Source organism: Diuraphis noxia, unplaced genomic scaffold (genome assembly GCF_037042655.1).
Source record: "Diuraphis noxia isolate RWA-SAM2 unplaced genomic scaffold, SU_Dnox_SAM2 contig0003, whole genome shotgun sequence".
NCBI classification, from domain to species: domain Eukaryota; kingdom Metazoa; phylum Arthropoda; class Insecta; order Hemiptera; family Aphididae; genus Diuraphis; species Diuraphis noxia.
Window position 1 is genome coordinate 35,606,235 of NW_028301713.1, and position 25,288 is coordinate 35,631,522.

A 25,288-nucleotide genomic window follows, 5' to 3' on the forward strand; every position below is an offset into this window, starting at 1 on the left:
AGTAATATACTTTATAGGTCCTATAGAACGTTGGGCGTGTCACGTACATCCATAGGCGCAACTAGGGGGGTGCTTGGGGGTGCTGAAGCAACCCCAGCCTTTAATTTAGCTCCTCCAGATTAAAAACACCATAAATGGAAAAATCATATGAAAAAGTTTTTTTTGTTTTACGTAACGTTGTTTAAATATTGAATGAGATGTTGTTATAAAATTACTTCTTCAGAAATATTGGAAATATATTCCAATTCCACTAATAAAAGAAAAATAATATTAGTATAAAATAGTATATTATATATTATGTATAATATTGTTTATTATTTAAACACACTAACATAGTATTATTACCTAACCTTTGAGATGATTGTGCCTCATGCCCTCATGTAAGTGACTGCTAAAAATGTAAATTGTATAATTATTTTGACATCAGTTAAAAAAAAAAAATAATATTATTTATCTGTTTATACTAGGTCATTATTTGAATCACCTAAATAATAATATAGGTAATATACCTAATGTATTTATGATGTAAATATTAGTGTGCTTATGTTTTTATAATGCATTTAAGATTGGTTATAGTTATTATAAAATTGAAATATGGTACTTGGGGTGTTGGGGAATAGCCCGCACGGGTCTGTTTCATCTACATAATTTTAGCACCCCCAGTGTTTGGCCTCTAGTTGCGCCTATGCGTACATCTATGATATTCGTTTTTATTATTGTAGTGCCGTTAAAAAAGACATAAGACATACGTAGACTGTGGCACTGTGTGTTTCAAGCTAGTTATAAGTACCTTGATTTGTAAATGTTTAAGTTCTTAAATATTAAATAAGTATTGCAATAAAATATTATATAACGCATTACATTATTATGGTTATACGAAGCTAATAATTACATTACATTACAGTAATATTACAGCTGTAATTATAGACATATTATTACAGTATTTATGATTCATAACTTTATATGAACGTTACATTCCACAGACAGCTGTTTTTATTTATTTATTGTGTTTGAAATTTTAATATATTTACTTTTATAGGTAACTAAAATTATATTTTTCTATTATAAAGCCTATTATATTAATGCAAGTTGCATAATGCATCATGCTTTTGCTGTATCATAATATGTTGTTGAACTCATTCATTATAATATAATGGAAATATTTTTTAACAGAAAAAATGTATTAGGCTTCACGTATGTAAATTTTAACGTATGTAAGTCAACATTTGACTATATGACTTACCTACTACCTAATGAATCTACTATATCAGCAGTTCCTACATTTTTTTGGCTCGCGGCGCCTTTTTTTTAAATAAGCGGTTTACACAATACCCCTAACTAAAACAAATTAAAAACAAGAACAATTTGTAATAGATATTATGAAAATATTTATTTAATTATAATTATACATAAGTTATATCTCAAGATTTAGGTAGGTACCTATATGGCTGTATATTTATTTGTACATATTAAAAATGGGATGGATGATAACATTCTACAGCAGCGCGGTGCACTTGTAAAGACTGCGGCGAACCAGTGGCGCCGAACCCTATGTTAAGGTCGTGCCATGGCCCCACATATTTTGAACATTTAAGATAGGACCGCTTCATATTGACCATTTTCCTCTCCACGGTATGCCATTTTTTCCGATATTAAGATGTTGGGCCTCTTGAAATATTTTTCGCCCTACTAGATTTTTAGGACTTCGGCGCCACTGCGCGAACAGCTTGGGAACCGCGGCTGTACTACATGCTGGTAGGTGTTAAATTATTTACTTTTCCATTAGGTTTTCTTCTCAACTAAAACTTTTATTTACAAAATCATAAGCTCATTTAAAATCGGATCTGCATTCATGTTTATATGTACCAATACAATTATTTCTATAGGTATTGTTATTTATTTGATAATTATATTAACTTAAAGGTTGGTATATCCATGCATAAAACAATTAATGCAAATGAACAATACGTTATTCAAATAACGTTAAAAGCTTAAAAAATAGTCAACTTACAACTGTTGCTAACGTAATAATTTATTGCTAATATTATATCAATAGCTACATACTGCGTGCTTTGATATTGAATTTCAGGTTTTGATAACGACTTACAACATTGCATCTATCATAGTGAAAACAATGAGAAAATATATTAACTCTCCACTCAATAAAATATAATCAATTACTTTTCGCTAGTTTATACAAAAATTGCATTTACAAACAATTAGTTACCTAATTCACCAATATTATTTTTTTACGATAATATCGATGTATTTGCTATTTAGCCCCGTGGGGTTTAGGGCCGTAGCCGGTAGGCGAAGGGAGCTACTATACACTTATTTTACTTTAATGGTAGGATTCTAAAAATATACTATAATATAATTATGTTATTTTAACAGGTGTGATTACAATATAGCTGATAATAATTGCAAAATAACTTAATATAGCTTATTCTATAATCATAGAGATAATTTATTATGCTATATGCATATTAGTATTAATACCTATACAATTTGGTAATAAGATAATTATAAAATATATTTTTTAGCGATATTGATGTAAACATAGAACGAAAACCAATTAAAATGTGCTTTCTTTTCTTAAATATCCTAATTTATTATAGTTATATTATATAATATTTAATTTTTAAAATAATTATAGGCACCTTAATACGATAAATACTGTAATATTATAAAATAATATAGTCTGCCCGTGACAGTGCAATAGCGAGCAGTAGGTGATTATCCATACATTCTTATTTAAATACTGTAATTTATAATGTTAAGTTTAAATCTTTTAAAAATTTTCAAAATTTTCAATTGCGAAACCTCCGGGTAAGTTAACGAGGATATAATTATTCTACTCGAAGAATGGAATTTAATTCCAAAAAATTGAGAATACAAATGCCCTCGTGGCCATACTTTAAAACTTTATCCGCGAAACGATTCTATCGATGGCTTTGTTTGGAGGTAAGTACCTGCCTATCTGGCTACCTAGTACCTAGTATGTAAGTACGTTCTAAATCGATCCTTTTTTAACCCAGGTGCCTTGAGAAATGTTCAATTAGGAATCAAAAAGCCTCTAAGTGTAACTATCAGGTATCGATAAGGAAAAATACATTTTTCGAAAAGTCACACCTATCAATATTCAAGATTGTTACTTTTTCCTATTTGTACCTCCAACATACCACACAGTCATTTATTATGAGTGAGTTAGAAATAAGCCGCCATACTATTGTCGATTGGGCAAATTTCTGTAGAGAAGTAATTTATGATGGACTAGTTACACATAAAGTTCTGATCGGTGGTGTGGGTGTTGAAGTGGAAATTGATGAAAGTAAATTTGGTAAACGAAAATACCATAGGGGGCACGCAGTTTGAAGGTCAATGTGTATTTGGAGGTGTTGAGCGAGGAACGAATAAATGTTTTCTGGTCCCAGTAGAAAAAAGAGACAAAGCGACCTTGCTTGAAATTATAAAGGAGTGGATTTTACCAGGAACGACAATAATATCTGACTGTTGGAAGGTAATTATTTAAAATTTAAAAAAATTGAATAGAATCAATACCTTTAAATACTTTAATTTATTAGGCGTATGACTGTTTGAACGAAGAGGGATTCATTCATTTTAAAGTTAATCACAGTATTAACTTTAAAGATCCCGAAACAAATCAGCACACTAATACTATTGAAGGCTTTTGGAGGCATGCAAAATTTCACTGCCCTAATACAATCGGAAAAAAAAATTTATTGGAGGATATCCCAAATGTCAATGTCGCAAGCAACTCTGAAAGTGATGATAACAGCGATACAGATAATGATGAAGAAACCGATAATACTGTTTATTAATATATGTTGGTTTATTGTATTGACTGTTATATAGGTTATTCATTATGCGTATAAAATATAAATACAATAAACAACAATAATTTAGGAAAATCGGATTTGAAATTTCAGATTGTCATCAGGGAAAAAAAAATCTAAAACCATTTTACGCGCTACCCGCGGCAGTAGTGTACAGTGACGTAATGTTGCGCGCAAGAGTATAAACATAAGATTGCAAACTTTAAAGGGGCTATCCTTCCAAAATAATTGTCTCCGAGCAAAAATTCAAACAGTTTCGAAATCAGCGTGGAAAAACACGTCTTAAAAAAATAAAAAAATCGAAATTCGTGAGGTGCGTGGTAAAGTGCATTTGTTCCAAATTCTTTAATAATAGAAAAAAAGACCAAGGGGGGATCAATCCCCCAAATCCCCCCCCCCCTTAAATACGCCGCTCACCTCTGGAATATACGACAAGTCATAATTAATTGTCGACATACGCTACTGTACCTACCGCACGTCTATGTAAGTCAAACTGTCAAAGTAATGTTTTGATTTTCAACTTTTATGATGGTTTCTGGAATTTCTGATTGTAAATGTCAAATTGGATTTGTTGGTACTTTTCAAAAGCTTATCGGTTAAAACAAGAAAAACCTATTGCTTGTTGTAATAATACGCGCCTATTGTGAAACTTCTTAAAAAAAGGGTCATGATGGTCAAACATTAATAAGTTTATAATGAAAAAATATTTAGAAAAAGTGCATATTTGAGAAATTTTACCATATTCGTGCATATACTGTATTTTTTTTCTAATTTTTCATGTTTAAAATTGAATAATGGGAAATCGTGTTTAGATAACATTCAAAAATATTCCTCAAAATAAATTTATTTTGGTATGCTTTTAGTAGCTGAAATAGTACTTATAAATACCCTAAAATTGATATAATTATTCAATAGTAAAGAAGTATTTCGTAAAGTTCCATCTCGCATTCAAGTTTTTAAAAATATTGCTTCATCATTAACACTTCCAACTGAACCAGTTTTAACGAGTTGGGGCACATTGAAGCTTATTCGTCTATTGTTGTAAGCATTTTGAATTAATACAGTAAATTTTAAACTCTTACACAGATTATATTATGAAAATATTGCAAATATTGCATATAATCTGCGTCCTGTAATGCTGTTATGAATGTGATGATTTAGCGCTACCAGTGGCAGTTTAACCAGGCGGTTTTTCGAAATTAATAGAGTTGGTACCCTTATCGGCTTATCAGTTATCAGTGTTATCACTAGTCTTAATGATTATCATTTATCTGCTGTTCGAAAACAACGTGGATGATTTAAATTTTCAAATTTCAATATTTAATTTAGTTTTCATCGTTTTCTAGTTTAAATGTACCTATCATTAATTGTATATTTGTATTAATCATTTTAATTCTTACCTGGTTCTGTTGAAATATTAACTTAAGTTGCTAAGTCTTTAATACCGTGGTTATAGTACTTATAGTGCTGTTACAGATATCATACTGTTTACCATTTAGCACGTGCTATTTTGCTATTGCTTAATAGTTTAATTTGGTTAACAATTAAATTGTAAACTTTATTAGTTACTTGCTTATTTTTTTTAGGAGACTAAGTATGTAAGTAAACCAATTTATTCAATATTGTGTAATTTAACTCATTGTCTTTCACTGATTAGTTTATTTTAAACAATATGTATCTTTAACTATTTGTCATTTATATTTTAGATCATGGTTGTATTCACTTGTAATAATTGTGGCGATTCAGTGAATAAGCCTAAAGTAGAAAAACACATTCAATATGAATGTAAACGCAAAAATTTTGCTGTTAGCTTCTGTTGTGTCGACTGCTTAAAAGATTTTAAGTGAGTAGTATTCAGAATAATATATTCTCACTAACCTCCATAATAAATCCTTAAATTTAAATCTATATTAAATTGGAATACATATTTTATGATTTCGTTTGTAAATTATATTTATATTAAATATTTAGGAAATATTGCTCAATATAGGTTATTCAATTGGTCAATGTACTCTAATAGTATGATGTATTTTAAGATTATTTTTTCTCAAGAGTGCTTATTATTTCTTTATTGTAATGGTTTTATTTATAATGAATAATGGTTTTGTATTAAAATAAGCTTTAGGTGCATTAATTTTTGTTTATTAAGAAGATGTAGGTACCCACTAAGTTGTCACTATCTTGATGCCTGCTATCATTATTCAAATTTAACCCTAAGCAATTTAAATTTGTTGTTAGTTCAAATATTATAATTAACTTACTTATCATCAAACTTAAAGGTAAGAACATAATATAAGCCGGCTGTCTTATTGATTTTTTACATCACTAGGGTGATTGTGAGTGTGCACATGGAAGTTAGAATAATAAATGTGGGCAAGAGTTGGTATAGGTAGAGCAGATGTTAAGGTTATTATTAATAACTCCTTAAAAAATAAAATATTTTAAAAAACAACAAGAGAACTCTGTGATATTGTTCTTACCTTTAAGTTTGATAATAATTAAATTCTTTCTAATATTAAAGATAATAACACTTAATTGAAATTACTGAACTTTAATTTACTTTGTTGTCCATTTGTATAATGATGACAACACAAGCAAGGGTGTCGTCCCATGTCATTTTTATTATAAATTAAATTGAGTAGGTATGTACAAAAATAATTTAATCAGGATTACTGGTTTAAAGTTATATTCTAGATTCCTATACTTTAACTATAAATCTATGTTAACACAACTGTTCTTAGTATCAATTTTGTTTTATTTTGTTAATCAACAATGCTGTATAATTACAAAACTATTTGTTTTCTTATATTTCAGCTATGAGACTGTGAAAGATCATTGTCAGTGTGTAACCGAAGACCAGAGATATGCTGCTAAAGGCTATGTTCCTAAACCATCAGCTGAAAAGGGAAAACGTAAACAAGCTGGTTGGGTTGATATTGTTCAGTCAGTAATGAACAATAAAAACTTGCCTAATGAACAAAGACAATTTTTGAATATTATAGCCAAGTTTGATAATGTCCCAAGAAAAAAAAATAAATTCCAGGTATTTATATTTATTTATTTTTTTTTTATTTTTAGAACATTCAGTATAAAAACTATTATAGTTCAACAATTACAGATAAATACAATGAGAGATTGTATATTATACTTCTTAATTGTTAAAAAGTTGAAATATTGCTACTACTTTTCTGATAAAAAGCCAAGTATTACAATTGTTAATTTATGAGTTTATAATTCATTAACTATATGAATCATTAATAAAATTATAAGACTTCTAATAAGTCATTTATCATAATATATAACAAAATAGAAATTTTATTTAAGTCTATTTATTTGTTATTTAATAATATTTAATATTATTGTTTTAATATTTATTTAAATTATAACCCAATAATTAAAATATAGGAATAATACAAAATAACATTTAAATATTTAATATGATTTGAATGTAAATCAATTTTTTTATTTTGTCTATTTAAATTCTACTTTTGTTGAAACAAAAATGATTCATAACCAAAATGAATAATTTGTTTGTTAGATAGATAGATTCATTAAATTCAGGATATTTTAGTTGAAATTTAGAGATTATGAATAAATATTTCAGGTAATGCCTGTATAATTCATTATAATTACAAAGAGGATATCATAGGCATGCGCAGAATTGATATAAATGACGCTAAAATTAATGTTACTGAAGTGACATTTTATTTTTAACTTCTGGTTCCTAATTTTTATTGAAATGAAAATTTACATTGTACATAATTGTTATAACTCAAGCCTTCTCTTTCCTGGTATAAGGACTTTAAATTCTTCAATCACATACTCTGTGTCAATTTCAATAGAAATTTGTTATTCTATGAATATCAACATTAATGCATCCAGGCACTGTAGGGTCATCACCCTAAACTGCAACTTGATTACCAATGCTCGGTAAAGATATTTTTATCAGTGTTCACTGGTAAGTCATGCTAGCGATTATATGAGTACAGAATAGATTAAATTTATTTTAGTGTCAACTATTCAGTATTTAGACATTGTGAAGTTAAAAATATAACCGTCGTCATTTGTAGGAAAATAAAAATTACCTTCACTAAAAATAAAAGCTTTACTTCCTTATTGAGTATTAAAAAGAGTCCACAATGAATTTAAAAAGAAATTCCATACTTTATATTGATATCGCATTGCTATTTTATAACCTCTAAATAACGAATCAAAATTATGAACTGAGACATTGTTCACAGTATCCCACAGGATATGCAAACACATACACTACATACCCCGTTGCACGCCTATGGAGGACACCACACTCGCATGTGTTGTCTCTGTCTTACAAACATACAACATAACATAAACTGTGTTTTGCGGTACAACTTTACTCCCTCTGTATTTATTGCAGAATTACCAAAATTTCACAATGCATATGGAAGAACTTTATCTGTCCTGTGGGCATAAACACAATTTATCAGCTTATGAAAATTAGATTTTTTGTTTTAAATTATTGGCTAGTGTTATTAAAAAAATAAAAACCCTATGGCACAGAGTTCTTTCCTATGCATTGTATAATTTTGGTAATTGCAATAAATACAGAGGAAATACAATTTTTCAGTACAAAACGATTTTTGATACTTTGTACGTTTATAAGACGCAGACAACACATGAGAGTGTGGCATCCTCTTAATATGTCATTTTATTGTATGTAATATTATAATACAGATATTAGACCATCACAAATTCAGTTTATTGTAACAACCTAATTTATATTGTTTTGTTTCAGAACTTTTGCTTTTCTACAGCTCCTGCTTATAGAAAAAAAGGATATATAATTGATCAAGTGTTTGATATGATAGAAGCCGAGTTTAAAGCACAACTACCTCAGAATTCAAATGAAAAACCAGTTGTTAATAAATCAGAGAATTTAGTGAAAAATGATTTAATTCAAGAAGAATCTCAAGAAATTAAAAAAAATACCAGCATTGAGAATGTTGAAATAATTAAAAATTTAAATGGCAATAATGGAACTGAAGAAACACCAAAAAAGAAGAAAAAGAAAAGTAAAAAATCTTTTGATGAAGTAATTGACAAAACAGAATCAAAATTGAATGGAAATGTTGAACTACAATTAGTAGAGAAAAAAAACATCGCAGAAGAAGATCAGCCTAGCTCAGTTAAAAAGTCCAAAAAAAATAAAAAAAATATGGAAAACATTGAAAATAACGAATCAATTCAAGAGCCACAAGAAATTAAGAGAAAGAAGATCATTGATAGTGAAACTGAGGAAACACCAAAAAAGAAGAAAAAGAAAAGTAAAAAATCTTTTGATGAGGTAATTGACAAAACAAAATCAAAATTGAATGGAAATGTTGAACTACAATTAGTAGAGAAAAAAAACATCGCAGAAGAAGATCAGTCTAGTTCAGTTAAAAAATCCAAAAAAAAAAAAAAAAGTATGGAAAACATTGAAAATAACGAATCAATTCAGGAGCCACAAGAAATTAAGAGAAAGAATATCATTGATAGTGAAACTGTGGAAACACCAAAAAAGAAGAAAAAGAAAAGTAAAAAATCTTTTGATGAGGTAATTGACAAAACAAAATCAAAATTGAATGGAAATGTTGAACTACAATTAGTAGAGAAAAAAAACATCATAGAAGATCAGCCTAGCTCAGTTAAAAAATCCAAAAAAAATAAAAAAAATATGGAAAACATTGAAAACATTGAAAATAATGAACCAATTCAAGAGCCACAAGAAATTAAGAAAAAAAAGATCATTGATAGTGAAACTCCAAATAGTAATTTTAGTAGTGAGGAAACACTGAAAAAGAAAAAAAAAAGTAAAAAATCACTAGATGCAGTAATTTGTGAAATTTAAACAAAATCAGATGTTGAACAACAATCATCAAAGAAAAAAAAAATATTAAAAATTAACTCTGAAACTGAAAACAATTTGAAAGTAAAGATAGCAACTTAGCTGTATTAAAAACTTTTTTATAAAATGAAGTTCAAAGAAACAAAAATATAACTTATGTCCAATTACATAAACTATATGTATCTTATTCCTCTTTAGCTTATTTTTTACTATACAAAATTCTTATTCCCTCTCCTTTATAAAATCTGAACATGCTACTGTTGCTATACATTTGGATTGAGGGTACCTCATTAATGATCACAAATTAATGTATACATTATATATATAGATATACATAATATATGGTGCATTCTAATAAAATGATAAATCGTTTCGTGTGTTCTATCAACCAACACTGCTAAGTATATATTTTGGAACTTTGGCTGTGAAATATTGTTTTGTTTTTTCGATACCTAAACTACAAAATCATTCAAGTTTAATTTATATAAATATTTCACGGCTAACGTTCTTAACTATATTGCTATCAACTGCTTGAGTACTTCTCTTCCGTGCAAAACAGTTATTGGTATGTTGTACATTTTTAAGACTGAAACAACACATAGGGTTATAGCATACATATAATATTTTTAATAATATACTAATACAGCAGTTCCCAAACTGTGCACCACAAACAGTTTCTAAGGGCACTATCTACAACTCATAATCAAAAATTAAAAATTTTTTTTCAACAATTCTTTATTAATGAGTATATTTTTGTGTTATGTTACATGATATTCACAGCAGAGCAACAATGTTATATTTAGTCTTAGAAAAGGCGGCACATAAAAACAAATTGGGAACCGCTGATTATTAAGTGGTTATTATTCTTTTTCCTACTCCTATTGTTATTTTTCATTGTAATATATGGCTTTAAATTATCTTATCTCTGACTACCTCTGCTGTGTTATATTTATAAACAAAACAATACAAGAAACACATTGTAAAATCAATACATTCATTTTCTCAAAATCTAGAATTAAAAAAAAAAAAAATTGTGATATTATGTATCACATAAGTCAAAGATTTTATGATATGATATTAAGTTGTTTAGTGTTTGCATATGCCTATCTATGGTTGTTTATTATTGAAGTCCTTAATAGTTAAATTTACAGAACAAAGAAACAAAATACGAAATCAATATTCTACTAATTGTACCTTATCATTTTCAATAACTTCCTAATTTTTTTCAGAAATATCTTTTCTAGATCACTTTCAGATTTTTTAGCGTCATTCAAAAGATGAAATTCACTCAAAACTCTTTTCATTACTTTACTTAATGAAATTGGTTTGTTTCTTTTAGTTTGTAACACTTGATTAAAAGCTTCATTCCATTCAAATTTACGCCCAGACTGTACTTCAGGAACTTAGGGGACATCTTATAGAAATACAATTTAAAAAATAAATTTATTTTGACCAAAATAAATTGCCAAATAAAAATAATAAATATAAGATTTGAAATATAATAATTCTAAATAATTCAAAATTTTTGTTTTGGTTCATCGTTTTTTTCTTTTTTAATATTGGTTCTTTATCTGATTCTATAATGTCATTAGTGACAGTTGATAATTCTTGTTGATATTTCTTTTTTTTTCCTTTTTACTCATAACAGTTGAACTATTATAATATACAATAAACAAATGTCATAATAATAATTATAGTAACAAGTACATTAAACAATTATTTAAATACTGTGCAAGTTTAACTTATGTATAGTTAATAAGTTTTATTATTTATAGTAAGGTTTAATTATATTTTAGCTTTTTTTCCAGTTGTATAATGTCAATATGCAGCTTTGCCTCTTTTTTTTGTAATCGGCCTAATCTATCCTCCCTTGCCATCCGAGCCTCACTCTCTTCCTTCATTATTTTCATTTTTGATGCATTTAGGTCATGTACTGATTGCTCTTGCATTTTAGCAAGGTCTGCTTTTCCAAATGCCCATGATGACATTAATTGGTTGTGAATCTTTGTTTCTTTACAGTACTTAATATTGTCCCTGAAGACACAGTATAAAATATTTTTATTATTATTCAAGGTAATTAATGTATGACTTGATTTCGATTTTTCACTTTCCTTCATTCTGAGTTAAACACTCTTAGTGTTTTGTCTGAAGCAAAGGAGTTGTATTACCTGACCACTTAGTAATTTCCTCTCTTTTTTCTTCTGCTAGTACAGTGTCTACAACCAAAAAGAAAATAACTCATAAATGTACTTATTCAATTATAAATACTATTTGAATATTACAAAAGCACTAATTTACCATTAAATACATCATTCATAACATTCTTTCCTTCATTGTACACATCTTCTACCATTGTGTTATTTATAGGTACTATAAAGTACCATCAAGTAGAGTGACTAAATTTTCCAATAGCCTACTACATTGTGCCAAGGCCAACCATAAACATGAACAAACAGCACGCTACCTCAAGTAGTAATATGAGCAATATTGTATTTTTTGTAAATGTATATTACCATTATTGTCATCAATTCATCATACTGAGTACTCTGTAGTCCAAGACGTTTGTTGCCCAGTATTGCACAATCAGTCTGAAGTTCACTTCAACATACGGTCCACCACTAGTACCTCTTATGTCTGCTTTTTTGTCACCAACTTTCTTCATTACTCTTTTTTTTTAAATTAGAAAATTTGTTTTTTGGGTCTAATGAAGTCCTCAAAACATTCCCTTCATAATTCTTATTGAATTCGTTTTCAACAATTTTACAGGTATTAATTTTTGCCTACGAAAAAACAACATTAGTATAATACTTAGGTACCTAGTTAAATTATTTTTTCAAATTTTTGGAAGTGAAATCTCGTGTCCAATTTGATTTTGTTTTTCAGTTACTATATACAACTACCTGATCTAATATTTAATTCAAATTATACCTAATGATTTATTTTAAATACATTGAACTGATTTTTGAGTTTTTAAAAACTATATACCTCATCATGTAGACTAATTATCAACGATTTTCTAAAACAAAAAAAATATCCAGTTTCTAAATAGGTAGAAAACACAAAAGTAAAAAGTGAAATTAATAATATATTTATAAAAAATTGGTACAATCACTGATAAAATAAAAGTGTTCTTCAAAATATTCAAATATTACTAGCTTAAACTATTACTGTGCTTATTCCAACTACCTATTCATTGTTTAGCCAAATATAAAACAATGCGCCCTAAACAAAAAAATTTGAAAATAAAACATATTTAAATATAAGAAAATTCAAATACTAACGTTTATCTTTTTATTGGCATTTAAACTTGAATATGTGACTATGTGAGTATGTTTAAATAACAGTAATAATATAAAATAACACTATACAATAATCATATAATCATGATAGTTGTGTATTTCATAAAATGTTATGGGGTACCTAACTGTTCTGTATGTTGTCGGTAATTTTGCATTCAAGTATGTTTTTAAGTTTGGAAACCAATAGAATGAGCATCTCTTCTTATTGGCTGGTGAAATTCGGGGTTCTTTTGTTATCCATCGAAATTTTTACAAAAGTTAAAATGTCGGACAGCTAAAATAATGTCATTGCAGCAAAGTGGCAAGTGCAAATAAAGATAAACGAAATAAATAACAGAATTCTCCGTTATTAACATTAATGAATAAATTGTATTAATTGGCAGTTAATTAAATTGCAGATCAACATTGATCTCCGGCTAACTCGCTGAAATCGGTGGTTCTAGTTAATTTAAGTTTAAACCACGGTTAGGATAATGAAATACGCCCATTTTGATTTGAACCAGGTTTAAACTATGATCGTAATTCGTAAAACGGGCCGTTAGGTAGTAAGTAGTAAATGTTCAGTTCTCTAATCACCATTCACCAGTACTTCAATGAATTAGTATAATATAGTGAATAGTAAATGCCTGACCAGACAGCTGTATACAGACTGTATAGTTTCAAGTTTGTGGCCAGACTACGAGCGTAGCAAGATATCTTAATTCGAGGGTCTGGCGCAGTGACAATCACCACGAATCCACAATTAAGATATATTATATACATTTTTTTATTAGCTTTTAAACATAAGTCTAGTTATACAATTACAATAATCACGGTATACATCTATAATAATAATACATTTTAATTTAACTAAATAATTGATTATAAGTAGATTCAATACTCACGAGTCACGGTTGATGTTAATTAATCCAACCGTGGGAGGGCGGTGGTAAACTCTTCCGATTTTTAAAAATAGTAAACTTTCCCGGGTTAATATTATGTTTACCCTGTAGGAAGTATGTTCTCTCCCGAGTTGTTTTAAATGCTAAAACATTTTTTTTGAAAAAAAAATTAGATTCCCTAACTTTTTTAAAATCTGTATGTTCTAAGTTCTTATTATCTAAAACAATAATTTTAACATTTTTACGTATATTTTGTATTTTTACTTCATTATTATTATTATTATTATTATTATTGTCTATTTTAAAAAAAAACTTAAATATGTATCGTATTAGATTTTTTGAAATTTTATTTTTTATTGTATTTTGACTATAACATTTTAGCTCATAGCAGCTAAAGACATTAATGTATATCGTTATTATTATTATTATTATTGTTGTTATATGTGGTTGACTATTTTTAAACGCAACTTAAATGTATATTAAATTTATTTTATGATTTTTACTAGACCCGGGAGAGTTTACATGTTTCCATCAGGTAGTACAGAGAGTACATATTTCCGTTAGGTAGACAGGTAGTACAGGAGTAGACCCGGGATGGCCGGGATAGTTTACAATAGCCCCCATGGGATATAGATATTAAATAATATATTAATATCTTAGGGCGGGTTGCATAAACGTCCTGTAACTACTTACAGATCTGTAAGTACGTTAACGGATCTGTAAATAAAATTAGGTGTTGCTTGAACGCTCGGTAAAGTTACCGGCTCTGTAAATTATCGGCTACCGGACCTGTAAACTGCAGATCCGATTTAGTCTCTGTAACTAATTACAGATCGGTTAAAATAACCTACGCGGTTACGCACAATTTTTTGGTTTAATTTATTTGGTAACCACGGTTATTAATAATTTTATATTTCTTTATGCAACCCGAGAATAGTTTACACAATCATTAAAAACCTTATAGAGCCGGTAAATTACAGGGCTGGTAACAAATTTACAGACTGTTCTTTATGCAACCCGCCCTTAGTCCGTCCACATATCTTAGACAGTCCACAAATGACAAATCACTTTACAACAAGCGTCTAGCACAGAATAGATAAATACAACTTGGGTAGGAATAAAATAAGGTAAGGGAAAGAAAAAGAAATATTCTATTTTGAGAATGAAGTGATAGTAAAATCTGTGATAAATGATAATGATTACGAAATCGGCCATCTTGCAGCCATTCGGATTCCCTGTCACTATTTTAGACGCTTGTGAATTAGTACATCACCCCCATAGATAATCTATATGTATATATATTACAATAATAATATAATATATATTATATTATCTATGATTTCACCCCCCCCCCCATCACCACTCATAATAACACCACCAGATGACCGATCAGCCGGCCGTCCGACGGAGTGAGCTTCGGACTTCGGAGGAAGACAACGACGACGGATTATGCGGTCTTTACAATTATATAGTTACAACAACAATAACAATAACAACCGTACAACTCGCACACTACACGCGTTCCTACATCTACTAATCATATAAGTTATCGTAAAAATGTAGGTAATAGTAATACCGGGCTATGTGTACCTGTAAAAATTATTGTATCGGTATCGGTGTGGCGCGCGTGTTGTTTTTGTTTTCATTCGGTCAAAGCCGCTGGTTGGACGACGGTTTGGTTGGCTGCACTGGGTTATCCGCCGCGGTCGTTCCTCCACTTCAATAGTAACCGAGTTGGTGAACGGAACGCGTTACGAGCATTTACTACAACTGTACTGTCTACTATTATTATTATTCATTCCTCCTTCCGTGCGTACGCGCTATATATATTATTTTTTTTTTTTGTTTTCAAAATGGCCGTGTCCGTGTGTCCACTGTTTGTTGTTTAGATCGCACGTCCGTGAAATGTTGTCACGTCCTGTCGCTGATAAAACCAATTCCGATACGTTTGAACAGTTCGCGCGCCGTACATTTTACCCGATCGTCACCGCACGCGTTTGCCCGGCCCGTTCCGACGAACTCTTAGTTGAATTCAGTGGTCCTGTTGAATTTCGGTGAGCCTGCCCGTGTATCGCGCTTCGACTACTTTATTGTTTTCGTTCCGCTAACTCACTTGGTCTGTGTCGTGTTCTACGTCTAAATACCTCCGCCGGAACCTTTGCTGCCGTCTGTCAGGAGTGTCGACGGCATTCGGCCGCGACTATTGGTGGTCGTCTGAAAGGATCGAGATCCTCATACATTCTGTTCTTCATGCGATGACCGTTGTGGACCAATGTTCGACGCAATGACTGACACCAAACGGCGAGTGAAGTTGTATGCCCTGAATGCCGATCGTCAGTGGGATGACCGTGGCACGGGGCATGTGTCATGCACATACGTCGAACGTCTCAAAGGCGTTTCACTTTTGGTTCGAGCTGAAGCTGATGGTTAGTATCTTTTTCACCAAGTGCTCTGCAACGTTTGGTAGACACCTTCCTGTTAACCTACTTTATGGTTTAGTATTAGTGTTTGATTTGTTTCTACTAGGTATCTATCCTCTTATCTGGACTATGATCAGTCATTTTAATTGTACCGTTTATATTAAGAGATTGTAGTATTGCTCTATGATTTCTCTTTGAATATGATAATAATTGTAGTCTAATAATTTTGTGTATTTATCATTTTTAAAAATATTCTCCCAACTGAAAATGGTACTTTCCTGTTATGTGAGTCTACCTTACTTTTTGACAACATCACAATCCTGTTATCTAAGACTACCAAAATGGTTCTTAACTGTTATATGAGACTATGGCTATTTTTGCAACTACCACCCAAGACTACCTCTGTTATTGCGACTATCACAATTAGCTGAATGATATCCATAGGCTGCGTTTTAGCGTCACAAATACATTAAATAAATATACAATAATGAGTTTTTTTTATTGAAATTTATTAATTTATTAATTCGATTTATTAATTTGTATCTGTGTCCATCATTCTTCACTATATTATTTGTGGATTTATTATTTTTACATTTAATATTTAATATTATATAATATAATTTTACCATTTTTGATCGTGTTTGGTGACAACATTAATATTATTTCTTTTTTTTTATTTATATTACATAATTTGAATATATGGCCATAATTTTTAATTATTTTATTTTTGTATTTATAATTTTTACATTTACGCCAAGTCTGACTAGTCTGGCTAAAGCACCTCTGGTGTGCGCCGTAAAAAATATATTACAAATGATTTCGATATTTTCTTTTTCTTTATGTATATAAATACAATTCGAATGTGGCCATCCCCGCAATACCTACAGATTAAAAAAAATATAGTTAAGATCGCCCCCCGCATGTAGGACATTCTCTTAATAAAAATAAAAATAAGGTAGTCTTAGGTAGCAGGATTTTGATGTTTCGCAAAAAAACAGCGATATTCGCGATAACGGAGGTAGTCGCGATAATAGCCATAGTCTGGTATAACAGGAAAATACCCTGAAAATATTGAGTAGGTACCTACCTATCCTATTATTTAATCAGTTTTATCAGTATTGATGCATGTATTATATTTTATGCTAATAGCCATTAAGTTTTTTTTAATAAATTAAATAGATAATATAGGTGTATTTAAAAATAAAGTAGAAGGTACCTACTCATAATATCAATAAATTCAAACATGACTGTTAAACAAATTTTAAATATTAGGTATAAATAATCATCTATCAATTATAATTCTTATAACATAAGTGATTGCTTAATAAATTATTCATGTTAATAATCAAATTTGTATTAGGAATTTTTGTTTATTGTATGGGGAATTTAAACAATAATAAAAAACATTTAAAAAATATATAAATATAATACATTGCAATCTTCAACTAGGTACTTTTTTAAATGTAACAACATTGATAGATTTTTATTCTCTTTAACAAATATTTTTATTCCTAGGTACTTATTTTATTTATTTTAATGAACAATGAGGTATCATGAATTAATGATTCGTGTTTTAGGATACATTCATTAATTATAATACATTCTATTATAATTATTTATTTATTTATTTAATTTCATCAAGTTTTAATTTATAATTTTTTATTAATGCCGGGATTAATGCTAACAAGTTGGTAATGATGTATACACAATATTTTATTTTTTAAGTTGTATTACTCACCTATCTACCCAACTCTAATACAAAAAAAATTTTATCAATTTTATTTTGTTTAGGTGCTCTTTTACTAGAATCAAAAATTCAACACGATACAGTGTATCAAAAACAACAAGTTAGTTTATTTTTTTTCTATTTAATTTAAATAGGTTTTAAATACCTATTTGTTTAAAAACCCATATTTATTTATTTTATTGAATACAGGACACACTAATTGTTTGGTCTGAAGCAGATAATTTTGACTTGGCATTAAGCTTTCAAGAAAAAGCTGGTTGTGAAGAAATATGGGAAAAAATTTGTAGTGTTCAAGGAAAGGACCCAACGATAGAAACTACTCAAGATATTGTTGAAGAGTCTGAAGATGAGCGGTTTGATGATCTATCAGATTCAGCTCCTCCTGTTGAATTACCCTTATGTGAAATTGGCAGACTTAAAGAAATTAAAGACGTAATTTAAACTAATAAATACTCCAAAAACATTTTTCCTGACAAATAATCTTATTTACAGCTTTTTATCACTTGTATGGCCACACCTTTAAATAAAGATAGGTTAGCTGAAGCTATTGAAAATGATGGCTATGTACGCAAGTTGGTGAAATTATTCAATCTGTGTGAAGATCTCAATAATTTGGAAGGTCTTCATTGTTTGTATGACATTGTCAAAAACATTTTCCTTATCAATAAAAATGCGTTGTTTGAAATGCTTTTTGCAGGTAAATATTTTATAACAAATTAAACGATTATAATTTGTAATAAAATATTATATTTTTGTTTTAGATGATATTATATTTGATGTCATTGGCTGTTTAGAGTATGATCCAACTTTACCTATTCGTAAATATCATAGACATCATTTAAAGAATGTTTCAAAGTAAATTATTCTAAAAATAAATGATTTTCATAAATTATACTGATCATATTTTGTGATGTTTTTAGATTTAAAGAAGTAATTTTGATAACTAATCTTGAGTTGTTGAATAAAATACACCAGACTCATAGAGTACAGTACATTCAAGATGTGGTTCTTCCAACACCATCTGTATTTGAGGATAATATGTTATCTGCATTAAGTAGTTTTATATTTTTCAACAAAGTAGAAATTGTCACTTTAATACAAGTAAATACATTATTTTTTTTTAAAGTATTAAAATGTTAAACACATAACATTCTTTTAATAATAATTTTAGGAAGACGAAAAGTTTTTACCAGATCTGTTAGGCCAACTTCAAGATGAAAGCACACCAGACTCCAGGAAACTGGAATTAGTGCAATTTCTCAAAGAATTCTGCAACTTTTCACAAAATTTACAGCCTCCTCAAAAAGAAGGATTTTTCCGAGTAAGTATTTTGTCATTAAATTTATTTTTATTGTTTTATGGCTAAATATAATTTCACTTTTGTAGACTCTGACATCTCTGGGTATTTTACCGATGCTTGAAATGACCTTAATGTCTGAAGATGTGAATATAAAACAGGCCGCTATTGATATTCTTACTATTCTTGTTGAATTTTCGCCTTCTGTTATAAGAGAATATATACTTCAGCAATCTTCAGATACTGGTAAGACATATTAACTTATTTTCAAAATTGAATTCTTTTATTTTTCAATTTAATCTATTTGTATTCTATTTGTTTGTGATCATATGAGTATCTTCAATGTTTCCTCGTAAGCATTTTAAGTTTTTATAATAAGAGTAAAAGTGGTTTAAAGAATACTTTCTGTTATTTGTGTGCAATCATTCTGAGTGTACTCAATATATAGTGTATAAGTATTTCAAAGTGATCATAAGAAGACATTTTTTTTTATCCGAAATTTAATTTTTGTTATATTTTATGAAAATTCTCCTGTATATTATTATTAAGTTAGTATTTCTTTTTTATTATGTCCTATAAGTATCGCCCTGCCACTAGTTGACCATCCATTTTACATGACATTTTTTATGTGTTGTTACAACACTTTAAAATAACAGTAAATTATAATTTGAATTATAGTTATTGTATACAATAAATAATTATTATAGTTGGTGTATAATGTAAAATGTATAAAAATATTATAAGAGGTAACTCATTAAAATTCATTTTTATAATTAGCTAATAACGTTGTAGTATATATTATATATTAACTGTAATTGTTGAGCTATTATGGTTTTATATCAGAATCTAATAAATAAAATAAAAAAAACTATAGTATATATATGCACTATAAATTACGAGTATACTTACATGATTAACATAATATAATATATAATTTCTAATGCTATTTATAAAACTAATATATTTATAAGATAACTGTTAAACAGATTCAGTGGAGTATCAAAATTTTAAAATTTAGACCCCTGACATTAGGTCATTTGGGTGATAATATATAAAAACCATTTTATATAATATAAAATATAAAATGTACTTAATCTGTTTATATAAAATTACTGGTGCTGGGTGATTCGTCATCACCTAACAGGAATGGCTGAAGCTGTGAGTATGAAATTTAGAGGGTAGTTTTGAGTCATAGTGTAAACACTGTAAACACCTACTAAGAAAGGATTTTTTTTAAATTCAACCCCTACTGTGGTTAAAAGGGTTAAAAATGAAAAAATCATCTAGCTGGAATTATTGAAGATATAACTATGGAATTGTATCAGTAAGTTCATTTTGTAATGCGAAAACCCTAAAGACAAGATTTTTAAAAATTTGTTCCCTACATGGGTTAAAAGGGTTTTATAATATAAAGAAGAGATATTGTTCGTTATGACAGTTAAATCTCTGGAACTATTTAATTAATTTTAAAAAATTTTACCATCAGAAAGCTATAGAATCCCATGAATCTATAGGCTATATCAATGGTTTTCAAACTATTATTGTACATGACACACCATGCACTTCAAAAAAATTTTACAGCACCCTAACCTTTTTTTAGATAAACAAAATTGTTTTAAATTAATTATAATTTTTTATCCATTTAATTAGAAATATGTGATTGATGGGCTACCAAATATTTTTAATTCTTGGACGAATATTTGGCAGACATACTACCCACATTTCTTCCTCCACCGAATTTAGTTTTTCTCGTTTTTTATGTTTTATATTCGTAAGTGCTGAAAACCCTTGTTCACAAAGATTTTAGGTTGAGAATGTCAAAAAAATAGTCAGTACTTATATAGATATTATTATTGAAAGCATTTATTTTCTTATATCGCAATTCAATGCAATCAGTAATTTATGAAAAAACCACGGAACACCTACTGGGTACTCGTGGCACCCAGATTGAAAACCACTGGGCTATATTTTATTTTTATAAGTTGACCTGTATTTTTTTTTTGGCAAATTTGAGATTTTTTATAGAAATAATTATATATCAGATATATTTTTGTTTATTATATGGTTGCTATTGGTTATACAATTTAGTATAGAAAAATAAGAAATAAGCTATTTGTTATTAGGTACCAATTTATAATTTGTTTCACCTTAGCAAAGCTAAAATTAAAATAAAATATTATGATAATATACATTCAGTCCTGTATTTAAAATCTTTCATAGAGATTAAGATAGGGTAAATCCTATCATAAAGTATATACTATTATACTCCATTGTAAGTAAAAACACCATAAGTCCCAAAAAACATAAAATGAGGTTAAAACAAATAAATAATTATAAAATTTGGCTTGTGTAGATGAACATGCCAAATGTCTAAAATATTACTATAAAAGTATAATGTAAGCAATGATCAAATAACTAAAACTGTAAATCATACTATCTAATCTATATAAGAACACGTTTCTCTCAAAATCCTTCTACTGTGTCTTACAGCGTTTTCACTTATGAAGGAAGTATACTTCAATGTTCTCCTCTCTTTGGCCTATATATTGATGCAGATATTCCTATCAAGTGTTGCAAAGTTAGCTTTCTTTTTAATCTTTACTTGTTGGTTTATTGATTATACAAAAACATTTTAGTTATTTATTTAATTTATACTATATGTTGATTTTGAACAAAATTTAATTTTGTTTTTAATTAAAATAAAAATCCAGATATTTAAAATAAATCATTTATAATTATAAGTAATTTATCAGAATTACAATCAGTACTTATTTAATTTATATTTTTTCGTTTTAGTTACTCAAGCTAATGGAAATGAAGTGGAATTGATGTTAATGAATGTGATAATCGAACAGATGATTTGCGATACAGATCCTGATCTCGGACGTGCTGTCCAGTTAATGGGTGTTATACGGGTATTAATTGACCCTGAAAACATGTTGCCCTCATTAAGCAAAGTAGAAAAAACCGATTTTCTCAACTATTTTTACAAACATAGTGTCCAGATTCTTATAGGTATTTGCTGCACATATAACCTTTGTTCTTAAACAATACTAATTAACTAACTTTTATTTAGCGCCATTATTGGCAAATACAGTGGATGGTGAGCCAGCACGAGATGATTACCAAAATGCACAATTATTAGCACACATCCTTGAGTTGCTGACATTTTGTGTTGAACATCATTCATATCATATAAAAACTTGCATTCTGAACAAAGATTTATTGAAACGTGTATTGGTACTAATGAAGTCTGCCCATAAATTTTTAGTATTAGGAGCCTTACGATTCATGAGGAAAATTGTTGCTCTCAAAGACGAGTTTTATAATCGTTATATTATGAAAGGGTGTTTATTTGGTCCTGTTATTGATTGTCTACTAAATAATAATGGCCGCTACAATTTACTCGACTCTGCCATCATTGAATTATTTGAATTTATAAAACTTGAAGATATAAAAATATTGATAGCACATGTTGTTGAAAATTATGGTAAAAAGTTTGAGCATATTGATTATGTACAAACATTCAAAGCCCTTAGGATACGTCATAGTCAGCAAACTGAAAAATTAAAAGAAAAGCCTATCACTAAGTATGTTTGACTTATTATAGAAATAATTAATGTAATTAATTGATACATTATTCTCTTAGTTGTAGCGTTACTGTATCCACTGGTCGATTTAGAAGAGATCCACGACAAATAGAAGATGAAGAAGAAATATGGTTTAATAACGAAGATGATGAATTTGATGATGGTGAAGCAGTTGTTCCACATACAGGAATGACAGGTTCAACTGAAATTACAGCCTCTGAACAATTGGAATCTATAGGTAACTTTTTAAAACATTTCTCTTTATAAGATATATTTCAAAATTTGTGATTTTTTTTTTAATAGGTAAAAGTATTGACAAGAAATGTGAAGGTAGCAGCACAAAAATATTTGGCACTACAGTAAAAACAACTCCAATTATGAACAATAATTTGGCAACTACTCCAACATTGAGTTCATCACCTGAAGATTCAAAAAATAGTTCTCTATTGAAAAAAGTAAGTTATTTAATTTCTAATGTAATTATTATCTCACTATTCCACAATGAAATAATACTAATGAACTTTTATTCTGGTTTACTTATTAAATTTTTTTTCAACAATAATCTTTGATATGAATTATAATGTTTAATTAACTTTAATTTTTTCAGGCTTTAGTTGATTACGAAGGTGATTCAGATGAAGAAGAAGATGAAAATGGAGATTTAAAGTCGCCAACCAAGAGGCCCCGTTATACATAATATGTTTGTAAATTTTCTCATATCTATAAATTGAATAATAATTTACCTGTTTTGTTATACAAAACAAGAGCCAACACTTGATAATTTTAAGTTATAGACTAAATGACATCACCCCTGTGTAAATAATTATCATGCTAAGTATGATACGCCTTATAGATGTTTTCATAAATAATGTGTAAAGCTAGGTAAATGTTGCTTAAAAATATTTCTATTTTCATTTTTTACCCAAACTCAATTCTTGTATATTTGACTTTCCTTTGGATTGTTAATATCTATCAGTACTTAATGATAACTATTATTGTAACTGCACTGCAATAACAAAAAATAAATGATAACAATTGTACCAGGTTTATATCTCTCAAAAGAAATAATAAAACTAAATAACAAGTTAACTATTAAATACTGGCATGAGCTAGACCTATACAATCCATAGTTTTATTTTTATGTTGTTTTAAATTGATCTTTAAATTACTGCAGTTTTTGTTGTGATATTTTGAACTCTTTGTTTTTCTTTTTGTTTTTGTACAAATGTCGCCGTTCAAATGCTGCTATTCACAACTATAATTGATTCATACAAACTGTAGAGCTTTTTGTAGATATTTTCATGTCAATGGTGTATATTAAAAAATTATACAAAATCGTTTTTTTTAGAGTTGAACTATTTTTTTATTACAATTTTCAACGTACGTGAAATGTAATTTTTATTAAAATAATAATGTATAAAACTAATAGATTTAAAGAAATATAATATGTAATATGAAACATTTAGGTAAGAATAGTGTTATTTCCCCAAATGACAAATGGTTAAGATAACTTGTTTGTCTTTTGATTGAATTGTGTTTATAATAATTTAAAAGACTGAAAAATGTCACTTAAACTTAATGTAATGGGGCAAACATAATACATTTCTTTTAATAAAAATATAGGACCAATATAAAATACCTTTTTTCTTAAAAAAACCAATGAAATCTTTTTAATTTGTCTAAGTTGTTGAATGACTATTCTGTTTAATAGTTATGATATGTTACTATTGTTCATCAGAAGTTAGTATGGCAATAAAATAGTTAAGATTTTCTTAATTATATCTGTTAATTAAAATAAATAAAATCAGTTTTATTTAAATGTATTGTACCATTCATTTCATAGGTTGTTGAAAATAATATTTGGATATGGTAATTAATTTTGTTAAAATGTCTCATGGCGTAAAATAAATGAAAACTTGCTGTAATAAGTTAATAATATCAATATTCATTTGACAACAAATTATCTACTTAATTTATATATTTATAATGTTTAATTCCCATTGAAAATACTTGATGCTGATGTGTATACATTTCTTTGATGATTTGCACATAAATGGTAATTAGTTGATAATTGCCTTATGACTACCAGCTATTACCAAAATATTAATTTAAAAGATGTTTTTTATTTTTATGTACTACATAATAATTTAATTTATACATTCCAATTTATTTTTTCATTAACAATGTTTTAATTAAAAAAAACTGTTTAAATCTTTAAATAATTAAATAACTATTATGTTTTTAATATTCCAAGATTTTATATATATTTTTTTTTTATATGAGTTAAACAATATAATTTGTATATAATATGATATGTTAACACCCATCAAA

The 25,288-nt window shown here is 28.3% G+C and overlaps 2 protein-coding genes and 1 long non-coding RNA gene across 3 annotated transcripts; 2 read left to right on the top strand and 1 right to left on the bottom strand.

The window, feature by feature from the left end:
* The first annotated feature begins 5,131 nt into the window (after positions 1 to 5,131).
* LOC107165055 (uncharacterized) lies at positions 5,132 to 10,090 on the top strand. The gene is made up of 4 exons (XM_089221789.1): positions 5,132 to 5,455; positions 5,564 to 5,700; positions 6,672 to 6,900; positions 8,632 to 10,090. The coding sequence occupies exons 2-4, from the start codon at positions 5,567 to 5,569 to the stop codon at positions 9,724 to 9,726; spliced, it is 1,458 nt and encodes a 485-aa protein (XP_089077915.1). The 5' UTR covers positions 5,132 to 5,455; positions 5,564 to 5,566; the 3' UTR covers positions 9,727 to 10,090.
* LOC149057282 (uncharacterized) lies at positions 9,275 to 15,243 on the bottom strand. Its single transcript, XR_016190667.1, has 2 exons — positions 12,022 to 15,243; positions 9,275 to 11,939 (listed from the first exon to the last, which is right to left on the bottom strand). It is a non-coding gene; the product is annotated as an uncharacterized LOC149057282 (long non-coding RNA).
* Positions 15,244 to 15,631: 388 nt separating this feature from the next.
* flfl (serine/threonine-protein phosphatase 4 regulatory subunit 3 flfl) lies at positions 15,632 to 24,306 on the top strand. The gene is made up of 13 exons (XM_089221788.1): positions 15,632 to 16,329; positions 18,115 to 18,170; positions 18,260 to 18,502; positions 18,563 to 18,767; positions 18,832 to 18,925; positions 18,991 to 19,171; positions 19,242 to 19,391; positions 19,457 to 19,613; positions 22,164 to 22,382; positions 22,444 to 22,957; positions 23,017 to 23,195; positions 23,261 to 23,412; positions 23,565 to 24,306. The coding sequence occupies exons 1-13, from the start codon at positions 16,176 to 16,178 to the stop codon at positions 23,652 to 23,654; spliced, it is 2,394 nt and encodes a 797-aa protein (XP_089077914.1). The 5' UTR covers positions 15,632 to 16,175; the 3' UTR covers positions 23,655 to 24,306.
* The last annotated feature ends 982 nt before the right edge of the window (positions 24,307 to 25,288 follow it).